Source organism: Heteronotia binoei, chromosome 5 (genome assembly GCF_032191835.1).
Source record: "Heteronotia binoei isolate CCM8104 ecotype False Entrance Well chromosome 5, APGP_CSIRO_Hbin_v1, whole genome shotgun sequence".
Lineage (NCBI taxonomy): Eukaryota > Metazoa > Chordata > Lepidosauria > Squamata > Gekkonidae > Heteronotia > Heteronotia binoei.
Window position 1 is genome coordinate 65,008,520 of NC_083227.1, and position 19,670 is coordinate 65,028,189.

General features: G+C 41.9%; 1 protein-coding gene across 3 annotated transcripts in view; it reads left to right on the forward strand.

Moving 5' to 3' along the window:
* LOC132572475 (contactin-6-like) overlaps positions 1-19,670 on the forward strand; it is a 421,055-nt gene that overhangs the window by 99,149 nt on the left and 302,236 nt on the right. For all 3 annotated transcript variants that reach the window (XM_060239569.1, XM_060239567.1, XM_060239568.1), the window contains exon 2: positions 5,746-5,880. In XM_060239569.1, the coding sequence (XP_060095552.1) occupies positions 5,826-5,880 (55 nt within the window). In that variant the 5' untranslated portion in view covers positions 5,746-5,825. The remainder of the gene's footprint in view (positions 1-5,745; positions 5,881-19,670) is intronic.

A 19,670-nucleotide genomic window follows, 5' to 3' on the forward strand; every position in this document is an offset into this window, starting at 1 on the left:
AGGGAGTCGGTATTGTGCCGCCTTGCAGTAATCCGAGACAGGGATGGGAGTTTTCAGACACATGTTTTTTTTTCCTGGTAGGGTTCCATGATTGAAGCAAGCCATTTCACACTGTTCCGCTTTTATCTCGCTTCCACCAGTGCCAGCCGTTTTCGCCTGCCGGCGCACGATCTCCGGCTTATTTTTTTTTTTTGAACGTCAGGCAAAGATCGCTATAGTGCTATAGCGTTGTATCACAACAGCACCACCATAGAGATGGCTAGGCTCCATTGAGATAAGTTACAGTGGCGGCGATCTATGGTGATGCTGTTGTGCTATGTCACTATAGCACTATAGCGATTTTAGCCAACGTTCCAAAAAAAAAAAAAAAAGCCAGAGATCGCGCGCCGGCGGGCAAAAAAGGGCGCGAAAACTGCTCCCGGGTTAGATACTGGACATTTCACACAGCGCCCCATAGCGATTTCAACCCGGAAGGAGGGGTTGAAAAGTGGAAGAAGCTGCTCTTTGTTAGTAACGCCTCAGGCATGCCTCACTACCGGGACAGCCGCGGGACTGTGTGAAAAGGTGAGAGTATTCCGGTAGCAGCCAGTTACTTAAACGGGTCTGTCTGAAATGCCAACAGAAACCCGTTACTGTTCAGTAACTGACCAGCTGCCATACCGGAATACTTAGGCTGTGTGAAAAAAGATCATATACACTTAGTTCAAGACACTCTGATTATTTTTAAAAGCGGAAATAAGATTTTTGCTCACTTTCCCCTGAAACTGTGGGAAATCAAAGAGTATCTCCAGACTGCCGAACTCAGGGCCATATAAACTGCATCCAAGAGTACTAAAAGAGCTTGTGGATGTGATTTCTGAGCCTCTGGCCATTTTTTTTTTTTTTTGAGAATTCTTGGAGAACAAGTGAGGTGTCAGAAGATTGGAAGCAGGCAAATGTCCCCATCTTCAAAAAGGGGATAAAGGAGGATCTCGGTAACTACCGACCCATCAGCTTGACATCTATACCTGGAAAAGTTTTAGAACAAATCATCAAAAAATCAGTCCTGAAACATTTAGAAAGGATGGCTGTGATTACTAAGAACCAGCATGGGTTTCTCAAGAACATATCAGACTATCCTGATCTCTTTTTTTATACAAAGACCTTGCTGGATCAGGGGAATGTTGGAGACATAATTTATCTTGAGTTCAGTAAGGTTTTTGATAAGGTTCCACATACTATTCCTGTTGACAAGTTGGTATAATGTGGTTTAGATCCTATTACTGTTAGGTGGATCTGTAACTGACTGACAGATTGCACCCAAAGAGTGCTTGTAAATGGTTCCTCATTCTCGTGGAGAGGAGTGACAAGTGGAGTGCCTTAAGGATCTGTCCTGGGGCCTGTTTTGTTCAACATCTTTATAAATGATTTGCATAGAGGGAATGATTATTAAATTTGCAGATAATACTAAATTGGGAGGGGTTTCAAATACAGTAGAAGACAGAAGCAGGATACAGGATGATCTTGACAGGCTGGAAAACTGAGCTAAAACCAATAAAATGAATTTTAACAGAAATAAATATAAAGTTCTGCATTTAGGTAGGAAAAATCCAATGCATAGTTGCAGGATGGGGGAGACTTGTTTTAGCAATAGTATGTGCAAAAAGGATCTTAGTGGACCAAACGCTGAACATGAGTCAACATGTGGTGTGATGAAGAGGCTAAAAAGGCAAATGCAATTTTAGGCTGTATTAACAGAAGTATAGTGTCCAGATCATATGAAGTGATGGTATCACTTTGTTCTGGTAAGACCTCACCTGGAGTATTGTGTTCCGTTTTAGGCACCATATTTTAAGAAGGATATAGACAAGCTGAAACAGGTCCAGAGGAGGGCAACAAAGATGGTGAGGGGTCTGGAGACCAAGTCCTATGAAGAAAGGTTGAAGGAGCTGGGTATGTTTAGCCTGGAAAGGAGGCAGGTGAGAAGTGATATGATCACCATCTTCAAGTACCTGAAGGGCTGTCATATACAGGATGGTGCGGAATTGTTTTCTGTTGCCCCAGAAGGTAGGATCAGAACCAACAGGTTGAAATTAAATCAAAAGAGTTTCCGGCTCAACATTTGGAAGAACTTTTTGACAGTTAGAGTGGTTCCTCAGTGGAACAAGGTTCCTCAGGAGGTGGTGGGCTCTCCTTCCTTGGAGGTTTTTAAACAGAGGCTAGATGGCCATCTGTCAGCAATGCTGATGCTGGGAATTTAGAGGGAGGTATTTGTGAATTTCCTGCATTGTGCAGGGGGTTGGACTAGATGACCGTAGAGGTTCCTTCAACTCTATGATTCTATGGTTTGAACAATTTAAAACATGTCAAATTATAAATAATTCACTAAAAACACATAAACAAAAATTAGAAGAGGCAGGGCAATAACTATCATTGAGATTATACCAGATGAAACAAACAAACAAAGGTCTTCACCTGCTGGCAGAAGACACCACAGCTGTTGGTTTCAAAGTGCAAACTCCCTCCTGGCTTCTTGGGTCTGTACCTTTATAGTTAGGGGTGGAATTCTGGCAGGAGCTTCTTTGTGTATCAGGCCACACACCCTGATGTAGCCAATCCTCCAAGAGCTCACAAGGCTCTTTTTTGTAAACTCTTGGAAGACTGGCTACATCAAGAGGGTGTGGCCTAACATGCAAAGGAGCTCCTGCTAGAATTCTACCCCTGTTTTTAGTAACCCAGGCTAGCTTGATCTTGTCAGGTAGAAACTAAGCAAGGTCAGGTCTGGCTAGTATTTGGATGAGAAATTATCAAGGAACATTAGAGGCACTACACAAAGACAGGAAATCACAAACCATGTCTGAAGTATCTTACCTTTAAAACCCTATGTAGTCATCATAAGTGGACTGCAACTAGACAAGAACAACAAAAAACTCTTCATGGTCTTCTATCTAAATTGGACAAGCTCAGGGGGATTGTAGCATTCTTGTGAGATATCCAGTATCAGATAAATAGAACTAAGGAGCGAATGAACATCACCCATATTTAATATTAAAGTATATTTATTTTATTTTTTAGGAGTTTTATATTTTGCATTACCCTGTGAATGGGTTCAGGGCAGATTACAACATAAATTAACAATTAAAACAACATTAAAACCAGTAAAAAATAAAATAATTAACCTCATAATTACAAACAGGAGACAACAATATTTCACAAAATTCCAGCTGCAGATGAATCAAATAATATCATATCATGGCTGGGCTGTCAGATAGACACTTCAGCACACTTCAGTGTACTCCCATATATTTCAGCCATCTGTGGCAAGGGAGGCCAATTTGATTCAGTTTGAACATCTGCTGCCTCAGTTGAAGACCTAGTAGAACAGCTCCATCTTGCAAGTCCTGAAAAATGGTAGCAGATCTGGCAGGGCTTCAACCTCCAGTGTTAGCATATTCTATCAGGCCGGGGTGAGGGCTGAAAAAGCCCTGGCCCTAGTCGAGGCCAACAGATGTCCTTAGGGCTGGGGACAACCAGTAGATGCTGGTTCTTTGAGCATAGAGCCCTTTGGAGCACATATGGGGAGAGATGGTCCCTCAGATATGTTGGTCCCAGGCTGCACAGGGCTTTAAAGGTCAATACCAGAACTGATGGGCGAACTGACAGGAAAGACAGCAGAATGCAGTAAGGGAATCTGACACTGCAGCCTCTTTGGCTGAAGAACAGTAGCACAATGAAGAGGTAGACATTTGGTGACACAAGGAGGGCAAGGCATATCTGGGTAGGCCTACAACAGCCGGAGCGCCTTGAGGTGAATTTACTTGGTCAAAGGATAAAATTTGGAAGGTAGCAAGCAAGCAGACTGAAAATTGGCACAGCAAGGAAGACATTGGGAGAAGAGTTGAAGGCAAAATTCTACTCCATATCGTTCAGGGCTGGATATCTCATATATGTATGTAAGCCTACTGGTTACACTTGCAATCAATCAAGAAAGTACAGAGCATCTCCCGCCCCCCCAAAGGAACGCAGCTTACGTTCCCATCAGAAGAATGCTGGCTGTCTTGCAAAAGTGATACCAACTGAGCTGGAGAGAGGGAAATCTGTAATAATGACAGAAACAGAACAACAACAGCAACAAAAGATAAAATCATAGGGGGTTTTTTTGGTATGACCCTGTTTTAGGGGGAATTAATTTTCATATTAATTCTGATAATTATGAAAACAGCCCATTTTCATAATTACTATTAATAACAAAACAAATGCACAGATCAAACAGTTATATGTATGACCATGCAATATTTCTTTTTTGCTGTGCTTTTCTTATTACCAGTGACTATATTGATAATTTAGATAGGAGAGATGATACAAATAAATTTAAGGAATTAAATTTCCAAAAATAAAACAACCCAAAACAAAACCATGGAGGAATACTTATAAGGCCTGACAATTCATAAACCCAAAATCTGAAGATTATGAATAAGTGGATATAGATATAACTGTACAGCAGTAACCTGAATCTATCTGTCTGTCTATCTGTAAATTCATACATACATACAATTATGGAACTGTTATTTTTCTGAGGCTGCTGGTGAATCATTTCCACACAGTAAATCATCTGCTTTGCTTCTGTCTATGTAAAGAGCTTTTTCCCCTACATGCATGAAAGTTACTTCATAATCTGGAAATCTTGTAATTGACTCACAGACAGACCCTTCTTTGCTTTATTGTGCTGTGGTATTTCTTATAAATTAGACAAATCCATGCAAAATAGCTGTATGAGCAAACATTAAGCATGAAAACCATGAAATCTCCATGTACTTTATAACTTGACTAGAAGATACTGAAGCAAAGAATAAGGCAAGTCCATCATTCAACAGTTTTTACTTATGAGGACCAGACACATCTGTCTTACTATTTCTGAACACATGAAGCTGCCATACTGAATCGGACCCTTGGTCCATCGATCAGTCTTGCCTACTGAGATTGGCAGCAGCTCTCCAGGGTCTCAGGCAGAGGTTTTTCACATTATCACCTACTTGATTCTTTCAACTGGAGATGCTGGGGATTGACCCTGGGACCTTCAGCGTGCTAATCAGATGCTGTTACTGAGCCACAGCCCCTCTAGAGTCCAGAATGCTGGATTACAGTGGAAGGTGGTTATTATTTTATTTTGATGAAATATGTAATATAATGGATTTAAGTTAACTTGAGATCATTTAGGAATTTCTTTCCCCTACATTATATGTGTTCACATTATACACATTTCCCCACATTATACATGTTCAGTTATACATGTGAGGAATTTATCATGTGATCTGGTAGCTCATACTTGTCAGTCTCAGCTACAAAGCAATGCTTTAGAGTCTTATGATTTCTGGTGCACTGAAATATATTTCAAAGATCACAAATGCTGTTGTGGCTGTGGTCCTTGCTCTGCCAGTTCTTACGCTACATTCTCATTTTTTTGTGATTGCTGTGATTTTAAAAACAATGTAAATGGATTCCAGGGTGATGTGGGAAAGAAATCTTTGGGCTCTCTTTGTGCAGGTTGGCATCCTGGAATAAAGCATGTCTGCAGATGTGTGCAGAATTCTGCAAATAATACTTCCTGTCTGTGGCCGTAGGAGACAGTCAAAATTCATTCAGTGTTCCTATGGCACTGCAAAAAGATAAATTCCATATTATGAATTAACAACATGAAGACTGAAATAAAATAACCATACTTCTTGATTGGCATTTACATTCCAACCTCTCTTATAATTTTTGCAGGCTATAAAATAGTGACAGGAAGATCTACATAGGTCTTCGGATGATTGGATGGGAAGAATTTTTGGCCTTGGAAAGTGGAGATGATGTTGCTATGGAAACTTGTATTTGTGCTACCTCTCATAAGCTGTTTTGCAGGTAAAGTGTTCCATTATCATTGTTTTGATTGATAAATATGTGGCATCATCTTTCATTTCTTAAAGGAAATGCTCATTCGGCGCTATATCTCACAGGCTCCTTGGCTAAACCCTTTACCATCAAGACGTCAGTTACAATTAGAGCAGCTAAAAGTTTCAGTAAGCCTCTCCTGATTTTCATTAATGACTCCATGGGCTGAATCAGTTGTATAAAATCCACCATTCCCCAGATGATTTGAGCCATCACTGCCATAGCCACAGCTTCTCTTTGGGATTATTTATTTAAAATATTTATGTGCATAGGTTTCCGAAAAAAGAACTATATCATGTGATGAGCAGATGGAGGGAAGTTGTGAAAATATTCATGTCAAAGAATAACAGACCAGACATTTATTTTGATTCATTACAGTCTCATTAGGAGACAGGGTATCTGTTCAATGGATCTAGTTGGTGACTTCTGCTCACATGCAGTAATTGCCATATCTGGAGACTAGAAAGAGTCTCTCTCCCATTAGATTTAGTAGTGTTCTTAATGGTTCATCCTCTTCTGCAGCATTGGCATGGCTAGTTTATAACTGTTTGGCTATGTCTTAATAAATAATTTCCTGACATTCACAAATTCATGAACATGTGGCATTTTCACATCTTATGCCTTCCTGTTATCTAAGTGTGGCACGTCGTAATCCGCTTTTCTGTTCTAATATGCTATATATTACACACATTGACATTTTAATCCCAGCTGTGGCTTGACACATGGATGGATGATTATGGATAATATGTATGTGGTAACAAAACATTATTCTCTCATTCTGAATACAGAAACCTATGGTTATCCACTAAAATGGATAGAGAGGAGGTTTAAGATATGTATAAGAATGAACTTTGCACATTATCAAACAAGAAACAAGAATAAAGCATCTCAAGGATACTAACATAAAGGTCCTATAAAAGCTTGATACATAGGGGATAGATCTATTCATGACTTCTAGCCACAGTACTTAAAACAGGAGTGTCAAATGTCCATCCTGCAGGTCAGAACCGGCCCACCCAGGGCTTTAATCAGGCCCACAGGGCTCTTTCCCCCCCCTCCTCCCCCTCTTGTCCTCATCCTTTGAAACTCCAAGGCTGCTGAAGATCCCTGCTCTTTCTACCTTGTCTTTGCTTGCTGCAGCAGGAAGCAAAGTTGCAAGGAAAATGTGAAATGGGTTTTCCATTAAGGTCTCTGGGCCCTTCCTATCTGGGCAATGTGTTTTAATGGAGTGGAGATCAGTTTCACTTTCAATTCTCTTACAGCCGGTTGAAGCTCATGCATCTTGGGGCTGTGTACTTGCAAATAAAGGGTTGATGCTTTGACCCAGCTTGTCTCTGCTGAATGGGCCTGACCTAGTGAGTACTCCAACCCACAGTCAAAGGGGGATATTATACTGGAGAGCCACTGCCCATCTGAGTAGACCCGGGGCTGGGGGGAGAAGCTTTCAATGCCTTTTCATTGCTTTCCCAGGCTCAGAGCATTTTATATTTTTAGACCATTTTCCCACAGAGCTTACCTCAGAGCAACGTCCCTCTTCACCGCGCAGCGTCTGCGTGGATTTCCCACCAAGTGCTCCGCATAACCAGGAAGAGCGGCGGCTTTTGCGTCGCTAACGTAAACTGGTTTTTAGTGGTTTACATCTGCGATGCAAAAGGTCCGGCACTTCCTGGTTATGCGGAGCAGTTGGTGGGAAATCTGCGCAGACGCTGCGCGGTGAAGAGGGACGTCGCTCTGAGGTAAGCTCTGTGGGAAAACGCCCATAGTTTCTGCTGTGATCCTGGTGCTTTTTCTTGATGTTTTATTTTAAAAATTGCATTGCCAAACTCCGCTATTCTCCCACTTTTCCATTTTAAGCAAAACGTTGCAAGAGTTTTAAGCATGTTAATATTTTCAGTTAAAAAGAATATCTTTGTGGTTTTTGTGTCCTTTATAAAGTTTATATCTCTGCTACCTCACATTACATTTTATGACACTCATGGCCTTGCCCCACAAAGTCTCATTTGTGTCATATCCAGCCTCCTAACAAATGAGTTCGATACCCCTGTAATGTACAATTTCCAAGGGAGTAGACTTTATTTAATTTCTATGAACAATTCTATGAAGCTAATTTCTATGAACAAGTAGGGATTTCAATGTTGGCTTCCATAGTACAACCCTCTAACCACTATACTAAATTATATCTCAAAAATAATATTAAGAATAAAGAATATGCATAATGTAATTTGATCAAGAAGAAAGAATCTATGGATTGAATGGAATTCATAGGAAGTTTGTAATATGTTTAAGGTTGGACTGTACTACATTATGTGTGATCCAACAAGACAATTCTTAGGTGCAGGGAAATTAAGCAAGTGACTTATCTACTACAGGGGACAGTCCTTTACAGTGGGTTACACCAGGCTAGGGACCAAAATACATAATGAACTATCATGTTCACAGATGACCATGGATTTCCCAAACCCACCTTGTTTTCCCTGCAGACTCACATCAGCTGCAAGAATGTCATTTGAAAGATTAGAAGGAATGGGGTTTTTTAGTTGGAACTGCTGATTGGAGTGGGGGGAGGGGATCCTGCCTTCCTGTAGGCCATTTTCAGACACTGAAATGCTCCTCCCTTGGGGGCGATATATACATAACTTTGAGCAAACACATGCTGCTCCAGTGTTATGTAAATAACTCTGGGGAAGGGGGCATTGCAGAGACATTTGCTCTTTGCAAAACAGTTTGGATGATATTTTGCCTCATTAATGTCACTTTGCCTTTCATGGAGCAATTATGCAGTGCCCGGGTACAGCCATTTGTCTGATTTCTGGATCTAACTAATGTGTTGAACTTGGTATACTTCAAAAACTGTTCTTATCTTAGTCATATTCTCATGATGCAATTATGCTAATTATAGCAATCACAAGAGAGCCTTAAATTAATCATATGATTCATGACTCAGCAGCTGCAGTTTCTGTGAATAATGGAACAGAAGATAATGCAAAGTGCAGGCTGGTAGAATAATTTTAGAAGACGCTCAAGCAAAACTAAGTTGCATCTTTTGAAGAAGATTCAGGCAGAGCTGAAAATGGTCTTCAACAAACTAAACTAACTAAAGAATGCAAATAACATAATTCTTACACAGGAGGTGGTGGCAGCTACAAGCACAGACAGCTTCAAGAGGGGGTTAGATAAAAATATGGAGCAGAGGTCCATCAGTGGCTATTAACTACAGTGCGTATATATATATATATATGTGTGTGTGTATATATATATATATAAACATTTTTGGTCACTGTGTGACACAGAGTGTTGGACTGGATGGGCCATTGGCCTGATCCAACATGGCTTCTCTTATGTTCTTATGTTCTTACTTATTGTGTTCTTAATCTACAGCTCATAGCCCATTCTAAGCAGAGTTATACCCTCCACGGGACTCAGAAGGGTGTAACTTGGTGGTGGTTGAATGTGCCATCGAGTCATGGCTGACTTAAGGCAATCATGTAAGGTTTTCTAGGCAAGAGACGTTCAAAGGTGGTTTTCCATTGCCTGCTCCACAGCACCCTGGAATTCCTTTGAGGTCACCCATTCAAAGTTTAGTCAGTGCCAACACTGCTTAACTTCTGAAATCTGACAAGATTGGGCTAGTCTGAGCTATCAAGGTCAGGGCATAATTTGTTAGGTATTGTCAATTGGAAATGTCAGACATCCAATAGTTTCAATCAATTAATTCTCATTCTTTCATATTTTCAGCAAATTTTATTATACAACTTTATTATAATGTATTAATTTCTAATAGTCCACTACTAGAGAATCTAGAATGTGTACATCACATGCACCATTGGACCAACTGTGTTTTTTGTGCTGGTGTTCAAATGCAATTTTAGCTCTAGTTACTAGGTTCCTGCACAGTTGCTACATAGTAGCTTCTTTTAGCTATATGGCTTCTAAAGTTGTAGAGGCATACTCAGCCAAGTGATTTTTGTTTAACTAGAAATCATATGCCAAAGAAAGAATTCCCTTGACAGGCAGAATCATATAATTCTACTGAGTCATTCAACTGAACTGTTCCAATCTGATCTGAAATTGGAATCTCTACTGTGTGACCATAATGAAGTACAGTGTTAGAGAAAGCAGTAGCACCGCCCCCCCCCGGAAAAGCATTACATTATCACAAAAGTTACATATTGAAACAGAAATCAGATGTAATAAGTATTCCAAAATATTTTAATTCAATTAACAATGATTTTTTTTTGTTTGGAAAATGCACATCTCATACTATGGAACTATCATTCTCAATTCTTCTCATTTCCCTCAAGCATTTATTTTTTATGCATCTCAACATGTCTTTTTGCTTATACTGAAAGGAATAAATAATATATGCATGGATAATGACATTGTAAGGCAGCAGAATGGACTTCATCCTTCTTCTTTCTTTCCCCCCCTAATAACCTGTTGCTATTTAAATGAGATAATCTGATGTAAACATATAGCCAGAGGCAAAAAGGGACAGGAAGATAAAGTCTGAAATCATTATTTGAAAATCTGTATCTTTGTTCTTAGGATCCACACTGCCTTTTTAATATTTCTTCTTTTGTTTAAAATGCAAGTGCTGCTTAGATATTAAAACTGCATAAGAAAGAAAATTCATTTGGGGGATAAGTATTTCAGCAGAACCCTATGCTACTAAAATTAATTGAAAAGTTGACACTGAGTTTGAGAAGAAAATATTCCCCCCTTCTACATTCCTTCCCAAACAACTCTAGCAATTAAAGAAGAAAATGTGCACTTAACAGGTCACTGGTTTTGCTCTAGGAGCTAATTTTGTGGGAAGCCATGAGAAACTTACATATGAAAATGTCTTATATTGTGTCAGGTCATAGTTCCATCTATGTTATTTTTGTATTAGACTGTTACTTTGTGATAATAGCTAAGTAGTACCTCTTCTGTCTAGTAGCAGCTCAACAAGATCTCAGGCAGATGTCTTTTATGGCCTGTACTGCTTTAATGACTGTCCAGTGGATGTGTCATGATGTATAAGGCATTCAGGTTCTGTTTCTAAGTACAGGAACAACACAGATGTTGGGAGAAAAGGGCAGTCTCAGTTGGGATTTTCTTGAATGTCAAGCTGCAGAGAGAAGAGCAGGTAGCTACAGAGGCAGCGGGTAACTTTGTCTTCATGAAGTGTGGTGCTCTGACAACATCCCGAACTGGAGTCAATTATAATTGATTCAGAATAGTGACCTACTTGTGAGTTAGGTCCTACTTATATGTATGATGCTGGAAAATGGAATAGCTTATCTGTCTGAAGCCACAGGGGCAACCACTTGTTCTCTCTGTTTCCCCTGCACACTATTTCTGAATAGTGTTTCAACAGCATTCGAGGCACCAAGAACCCTGTAAATGTCCCCAGAATAATCCACATATGTCAGACATCCCTGAAATGGCGTTTCTCAGAGCTCTTTGCAGCTCAGATGGACCTCCCTGGGATGCCCCTCTACACATCCTCCAAGTGATATGCAAATTGAACTTTGGGGTTCATATTATGCTCTTCCAAATAAGTTACCCCCAAGAAAGTGCTTTTGGGGGAGATGTCAGCCACAGGTTCTGGAGTGTATAGGACAGACCCTGTGCAAGCTAAGGCCATCAAACTTCACAGCAGGCCACCGTGGGATGCTTTCCTATATTCCCTCCAAGTTATGTGTGGGATGGACTTGGGGGGGGGGGTATGAATTACAACCGCCCAAAGAAAGTGCCCACTGGATGAGGCATCCACCAGCCCAGAGTGAGTGCAGAGGCTGTGGAATCAGAGCTCTGACCCACGAACACCCAAAGCCCCAGCAGAAACAGAGCCAGAAGTAACAAACGGGTGGAATTCTATCAGGAGCTCATTTGCATATTAGGCCACAGCCCCTGATGTAGCCAATCCTCCAAGAGTTTACTCTTTTTTATAAGCTCTTGAAGGATTGGCTACATCAGGGGGCTGTGGCATAATATGCAAAGGAGCTCCTGATAGAATTCCACCCCTGAATAGAAACCAACTGCATCAGAAGCAAAGCAAAGCAAAGCCTCAGACTGGATGTGGCACATGGAGACTTGGCCCAGCAAACACATCACACCCAGCCCAAAAAGTTGATTGACAAAAGGAGGGGAGTTGTAGAAATTCAAGTCCTTTTCTGAGGATCCCACAAGCAAAGCCCCACTGCTCAATGTGAACAGAAAGGCTGGGTGCAGTGACACACACAAAAGTAGGAGCAAAGCAATCCCCTCCATTGCCTAGTGAAGCTGAAGTTGATCAACTTCCATGTACTATTAATCACAAATCCACAAATACAATATTGATCCTTTCTTACTCCCTGCAAATCTCCAACAAAGGAACACAGGGCTTTGCATACTCCTTATACAGTTTTCAGATCCTATAGAGCTGAATGGGAGCTCTCTAACTGGCTGCCAGCAGTGCCTGCAAAGCTTTGGAAGCTCCAGTTGGTGTTTGGAGGACCCCAAGGCTGGAGAGAATTCCACCCCACTGTTGCCTGTTGGGAATTCGTTGGTGTTGACTCAGGATTTTCTGGGAGATGTTTCTCTTTCCCAGACCACCTCAGACCACCTGGACTGCCCCTGAAGTTCAGGAATGTCCATGGAGCACATGATTCACCAAACATCACTTCCCAAATTTGGCATGGATTTTGCTTCATGCACTATTCCCCATTCAGGATTTTTCTTATGACAACCTGTTTTCTTTCTTCACATCTTCCTTCTCACAACCCCTCTCCCTTTTGTGGTGGCATTGATAAAATCAATTGACAGAAAGCAAGAGAAACATTGGTAGAAACACAAAAACAATAGTTGCATCTCCTTCAAGTTCTCTGGGACATGTAAAGATCTTTTTTGTTCGTGCTGTTTTGTAAATTGCCATTGTATTGATTACCCTTTTATTCTTTTACCTTGTTGTTCCATTCTTTTACTGCTTTTATAAATTGTATTGTTGTAAGCCACCTCACAGATGGGAGAGCTGAGATATAAATCTTTTAGGCAAACACATAAAGAGCTCCTCTTCCCCTTATTTTCATCAGTGATTCAGAAATCAGGGAAACTGGGGATTAAACCTGTGTCAGGGATTAAATGAAGATGATTCAGAACAGATATCACCTGATGGCCTATAGCCTTGTTTTTAATGTTAAGATTCCCTTTCCACTGAGTGCAAATACGGAAAGTAATGAAACATCTCAGCTTGGACCATTTCCTACTTTTATAAGCATTGAGGGAAAACTTGACTACCATTCAGCATTTAAGTATATCGTTCTAAAATTCTCCTCTTTACATAGAAAGGAGGACTGCATCAGTTCTGTAGTCATGTCTGAAACACAGCTAGGCATACAAAGCCACTGTGATTGAGCTTAGCTCACAGTTCATTTCAAAGAAATGAACTGAAATGCCCCTTAGTCCATAGAGTGTATGTGCAAGGGGAGATTGGAACACAGCTGGGTCTGAGGGTCAATTCTCCTTTTAATTTGGGTTTAGATTGATTTAGCTGTCAGAGAGATTGCATGTATACTTTTAAAAGTTAAGTGAGGCGTTCAAGAATTTTCTTGACCCTGTCCTTGAACATATTTGCTGCTTCTTTGTGGGCAAAGCTTCAATCCAAGGATTATTGTCTGTCCATTTCTATAGCCTCGGATTTTTAAACTGTTTCAAAAGCTTCTAATAATTATTTCATGGCATCGCCAATGAGTTTCTTTATGTAAGGGAAAGTATTTTTTTTTCTTTCAACTAGTGAGTTGTTATAGATTGCTTAAAATATCAAATAATTTCACCTCTTCCTATGTAAGTCTTATTAACACAAGAAAATAACATTCTTTTTGCAGTTTAGAAATAATTTAATGTTTTCATTTTAGTGTATAACTGACTCAAAGAAAATTCAATTCTGTTTTTATTATCTCTTTTACGAAGTTGAAACGCACAGACGATCAAGCATTTAAAATATTTGGAGGCTTTTTACTGCTTTGAAGTAGAAAAAAATAAATTTAAATAATTAAGGATATGATGGTGTTTAAATCTGTAGGTAATGTGCAGCTCATTAAATGGAGACCTAACCACTGTGTTCACAGGAAACTTCAGATTTCTTTTCTAAGCCTTCAAAATAGTAGCAAGACTCTGAGATGAATGTGGAACACTTGGCAATCAGCTGCTGCAGTACTCATCTGATTAAAACAGCCTTGATTTCAAAACTAGACATTACGCTGCACATGCAACTATGAGTGAAAATGGCAACCTACTGTCATGAGCCCTGACGAGGAGGAGCTGGAAGGGTTAACAGACCTGGAAGAGTTGCCAGCCAGTTTCTCAGCTGAACAAACAGCAGCTGACCCATCAATCACTCTCCAGGCACCAGTGTCAGCTGTTGAGGATCAATCTCCTCCAAGCTCTCTTCCTCCCATCTCAAGAGTTTGCAGCATGCTCCAGAAACAACGTTCAGAGCGAAGACATGAGGCACACCGATGTTTCAGGTCTCTCAGCCCTGAGTTCTAGCAGAGTCACTGCCACCCAGGGAGGAGGCTGATTGAGACTCCCATATAGCTCCCACCCAGGACCTGGTAACCCTGTGGAAGCAACAAGTCTATTCTCTGGCTTGCATCCACACTCCTTCCTGGTCATGACCTGCTTGATTTCCTTGGCACCCTGACCTTTTGGCTTTTGGACATTGACATTGCACCCTGAGAACGTGACAGATTGCTTCCACCACACACACTCACTCCACAAGATGGATGAGGAGGCAAGCGGAGGCTGTGGGCAGCTAGCAGCCTTGCTCACTCAGGTACAGCACCTCACTCAAACGGTGGCTCACCTGCAACAGCAACAGCAAGCCACTGTCGCTGCCCACCCAAGTGCCCAGTGCTTCCCCCAGAGAAGTTCACTAGGAAGGTGGAGGAGTTTCCCGCATTCCTGGCACAATGCAAACTGTTGAATTACCCTCCTTCACTCTTCTGTATGGTCTGTAGCTTCAATGAGGATGGGGAGGAATGGCTTTAAGAGGGAAAGTTCCAGCCCCAAGCCAGTTGAAAAGTATCTCACAGCAGCAAACCATCTCTGCAGGAAATTTCCTTGATAATGCCTTGAATTCTAAGACCAGGAGTACAGTTGTCTAAGAGGGCATCTTCCCTGCCTTTCCCATAAAATTGTTCTTAAGTGGGTCAGTGGGGAGCAAAATGCTCCCATACAATCTAAGCACTTTTAGGATCCAAGCCTTATAAGTATGTTCTTGTGAATTAAAACAATGAGCAGTCTGGGGGCTCACTTGAAACTAAGGCTGACACTCTCTATAATGAAAATATGATCCCTATCTGACTGTCCTCAGAGGAACAAGACAGATCTTTCTCCATAATAAAATGACCCCTCAAAGTTGTTTTAATAGGCATTGCCTTTTACAGCTTAAGTGCCAAGAGGATCTGAAACACAGGGAGCGTTTTCGCACTAGCGTTTACTCCGGCGTAGCACCCCATTTACCTCCGGATCTTTTCCTGGTTTTCGCACCTGTTGCTCCGGCGCTGCGGTTTGCTCCGGCGCTTCAGGGGTTTCACGCCGGAGTATGTTTTTCAACATGCTTCCGGAGTTTTTGAAAACCTCCGGATCCACACTGGATCCACTCTGCGGAGTTTGCTGTGGGAAATCCATCCACGCCGGATCGACTGCTTTGTGGGCGTCACCCTCTCCCTTTCCGTCCTCCCACCCCATCCACCCCCTTGGCCAATCATCAGCCGTTCGCGGCGCTTCCCAAAAGTGCCCGCACGGCCATTTTTTTTTTTAAAAAACTTCATATTTCTTGCGTAATAGCGATATTTCGAAATTAACAAATAGGAAAAAAAAAAACCCTCCTGGAATAGCCTCAATTGCCACTTCAATTGGTTTCGTTAGAATTTTTTTTTATTATTGACTTTAGTTGCGTTATTTCGCTGAAGTGGCGGGTATGTGAGGTTGCTTTTCCGCTGTTGCGTTATCTCGCAACTACATTATACATTATACATTGTTGGGGGTGGAAAATCTAGTGCCGGCGCGGGCCAAAGCGTTCATGTGTGTGTGTTTTAAAAAGGCAATGCCTCCCTCAGCTGTGCCACCAGCTGTTTTGCTGGCTGCAGTCAAACGTTCCCCATCAGTGCCGCTCAGAAGCCTAACGCCTTGTCCCCTCTCCTTTTTCCTCGGTGTCAATAAACAAGTACGAAGCACGTGCACACGAGAAGCTTGTACGCCCGGAAGGATGGCTGGGCCGTGCCTCCTAAGGTTTACTTCTTAAGCGATGGCATTTCTCCCGATTCATGCCGCGCAGCGCAGGATATCTCCCCCCTCCCCCGTCCAGCTTCCTTGCCGGTATACTCTTGCTACCCCTCACCAGCCATCCTTGCACACGCGTTTCGTTTCCCACATTAACTGGGAACAAAGGTTGCTTCGGCTCTGGCCAAAGAAAGCAAACTCAAACCACGGCTCGTTTGCTGCAGCGCTGCAAAGGAGTGGGGGGGGGGGGGTGGAAGCAATGTGACACATTCAGGAGGGACGCCTCGCTTTTGTTGGGTTTTGCATAACCCCGATTTCCCTGCCTCCTTCTGCAGCTCGTAGCAACGGGGAAAGGGACTCTTTTCGTGTGTGCGTGCGCCCGTGCTGGAGAATTGGGAGGGGAGGACGGAGAAAGGGGCATCTCGAGTCGCTGCCCTTGTACTGAACGACCTTCCCAGTCGCTTTGAGTTGTGGTGAAGCCTAAAAGAGGTGGCAGGAGGGGGGGGCAGAGCGAGGTGAGAGAGGCGAACTGCTCCCTTTGAAGCCGCCCGACAAATGGGATCTCGGCTGCCTGCGAGGCGAAGAGTCAGCCTCCTGCTCCTCTCCGGCGCTTTCTCGGAGGCAAAGAAAGAGCGCCCGCAAGGCGACGATGCAAGGCTTGCTGCAGGGGAGGGAGCGGTGAAGGGGGCAGAGCGTGACGCTGGCTGGTCTTTCAGAAGAGCAAAGCGGGACGCTGCAGGGAGCCCCTTTCGCCGCTCAACCCCACAAGAGCCCCTTCCACCATCGGCAGCCAGCCCCGCTCCCCCTCTCCGATCACCCCGGACTCCGCTAGCCACGCGCGTGCTAGTGCTGGGATTCTCCACTGTGAATGCTTCTGTTAATACATAAAGGACTGTGGAGGATACTACAGCTGCAGCCAATCCATAAGCAGAAGCAGCACACGTGATGCGGTTTGTCCACGAAAAGAAGGGGAATGAACAGCTGTGACTGCTCGATGTTACGTTGTTATGTAGTTACGCAACCAGACTTGCGCTTAAAAAAAAATGATTGACAGGGCATCGAACTCAAGTCGATGCCAGTGGGAAAACGATTTGAGCCGGGGCTTCATGGAAAGCGACTCAGCAAAAGAGTCCATGTGCGAAAACGAGGAAAATGAGCCGGACATAATTGCGCCGCGGAATAAGGGGAGCAAACGCTAAGTGCGAAAACGACCAGGGAGTCTCATAAGGCACCTGAGTAGAGACATGACATTGGGAATTCCCAGGGACAGAGAGGACAGGTTTACTGGTATTACACGCTGATTAAATGCTATCTTCTCCCAACTCAGGGTTCTTAATAACAATAAGGTTTCTCTCTGAGACTCCACTGAAGTATCAATAACAAAAGACTTTTCAACACTGGAATATCCTGAGACCCAGTCCAAAAGGAAGTTGCTATTGCATTAACCAATGCCCAGTTCCTCTTTTTCCTCAATCAATTTACACTTCATCCTGTTCAGGAGTTATCGTGACTCACATAAACTTTTGTGTCAATGCAGATCTGGTTCATTTCAATTAAATCAAATTGCCTCACCCAGGCTCTTTGTGCTCATGCAGATTTGGTTTACAATAACCTAATCTAATCCTAACCCTAACCTAATCAAGGTATTTTTGCCCACTTTTCCCCACCAAAGTGTGGCAGCAGTTAACTTTAAACCACCCAATGAGATTCATTTTTTTTAAAAAAAAAAAAAATATTACCCAATCCAAAACCAGGATAGCCCAAATTCCACTTACACTGGGAATCATCTGTCCATAAAAGAGGGACCCTTATGCCAGAGCAAATTGTCCCTCAGTTGCATGGTCTAGATCTCTGCTGGCCAGAACTTTGGTTTCCTGCTGAGAACCCCCTTATTCAGCTGGCTCCTCCCTATGCTTCTTTGATCCCAGCTGTGTTTGCCCCTGTACCTCTCCGTAGGTTAAGCCTAGGATTTCAGATCATATGTCCTTTCCCTAAAAGCTTCCCAATCTCCTCCTTTCTTCCTTTTATAAGTGTGCACTCTTGTTGTGTGTGGTTACTTAGGGAATTAGTTTTCAGGTACCAGTGTAGGTTCTTTACATTTGTATTGTTTGTGCTTACAACAACTCTCTTTCTTCATAATTTTATTTTAGAGTACCACTACTAAGATCCACCCTCATATACAGAAGCTACAAAGGTCTTGCATTATCCCTTTCTGGAATCCTTTTTAAAACTAATTTATCTGACTCTGTCCAGTTTGGGTAACACCACCTATCCCATGAGACTTTTCGTGACATACATTATCAGAACCTTTTGGAAGTTGAAGTATATAATGTCTACCTCTGGATCATCCATTTCCACAACCTTGTTAACCTGCTCAGAGCTCCAAAAGTTCATGAAGCAGGATTTCCCTTTTCAGAATGTATGCTGATTTTCCCTCAGCTGTCTTTCTTCCTTGTGGACTCAACAGTTCTTTCTTTGGTTTCTAGAAATTTACATAGAATAGACTTTAGGCCATTTGGCTTGTGATTCTCTGAATGTCCTCAGGACTCGTTTTTTGAAAATTGGTGTTACATTTGCCACTTTCCAGGCTTTTAGTACATTAAAGTTATGTATACTGATTAGATAATCAACATTTTCATGTCTGAGATCACTCAGGTTTGCGCCATCCAGACCGGGACATGAATTAGCTTTCAAATTGTTTAGTAGAATTTCACACCCTGTCAGTTCAATTTGTCTCAGTTCTTCACATCTTCAATTTTGTTAGTCTTTAAGGTGTTACTGGACTCTTACCCTTTTCTTCAGTTCTTCAGACACTTACAAAAACTCTGGCTCTGTCATGGGTACATACTACATAGGTTCTATAGGGGAAATGGGTAGAAAAATTCATTGTTTCTTTGCCATCTTCTTGTCTTTAAGCAATCATTCATTCCTTTGTTATCCAAAGGCCTAACTGCCTCCCTTCTTCTGATGTGTTTGAAGAAATGTTTGCTGTGTTTAGCAATCTCCTTTTGCTTACCTTCTGGTTTTTAAATTCTCCTTTTGCTCACCTTATAGTCAAAGTAGATTCATTTTTTCCCCAGAACCCGTGCTTCTTTCTGTTCACCTTATTAAAGTAAGCTAATCCTTTGCAGAATCAGTTTGGTTTAAACCAATTGTTTTCAGTGGCCTTAATCTGGAGTAGGTTTGTAAAGGATAATACTGTATAGCTAATAAATTGCCATATTTACCTTTTAAAAAGATGATCCTGAATGTTATACACAACATTATTAAAATGTTATATGCATTTTTTTTAAAAAAAATAGTGTATATAATTGTAACTTGTATGCCAAGTTAAAACTCCCTTCTTTTTCTTGAAAGGACTGCTTAGTCGGCTTTGGATAAACAGAAAATATAATGACTAGAAGGAAGCTGACTAGAAGCAATCCCATGCAGAGTCACTCCAGTCTGAACTAAATGAAATCAATTGGATTAGACTTCAGCAATGTTGCATAGGATTGCACTGCAAAAAGAGG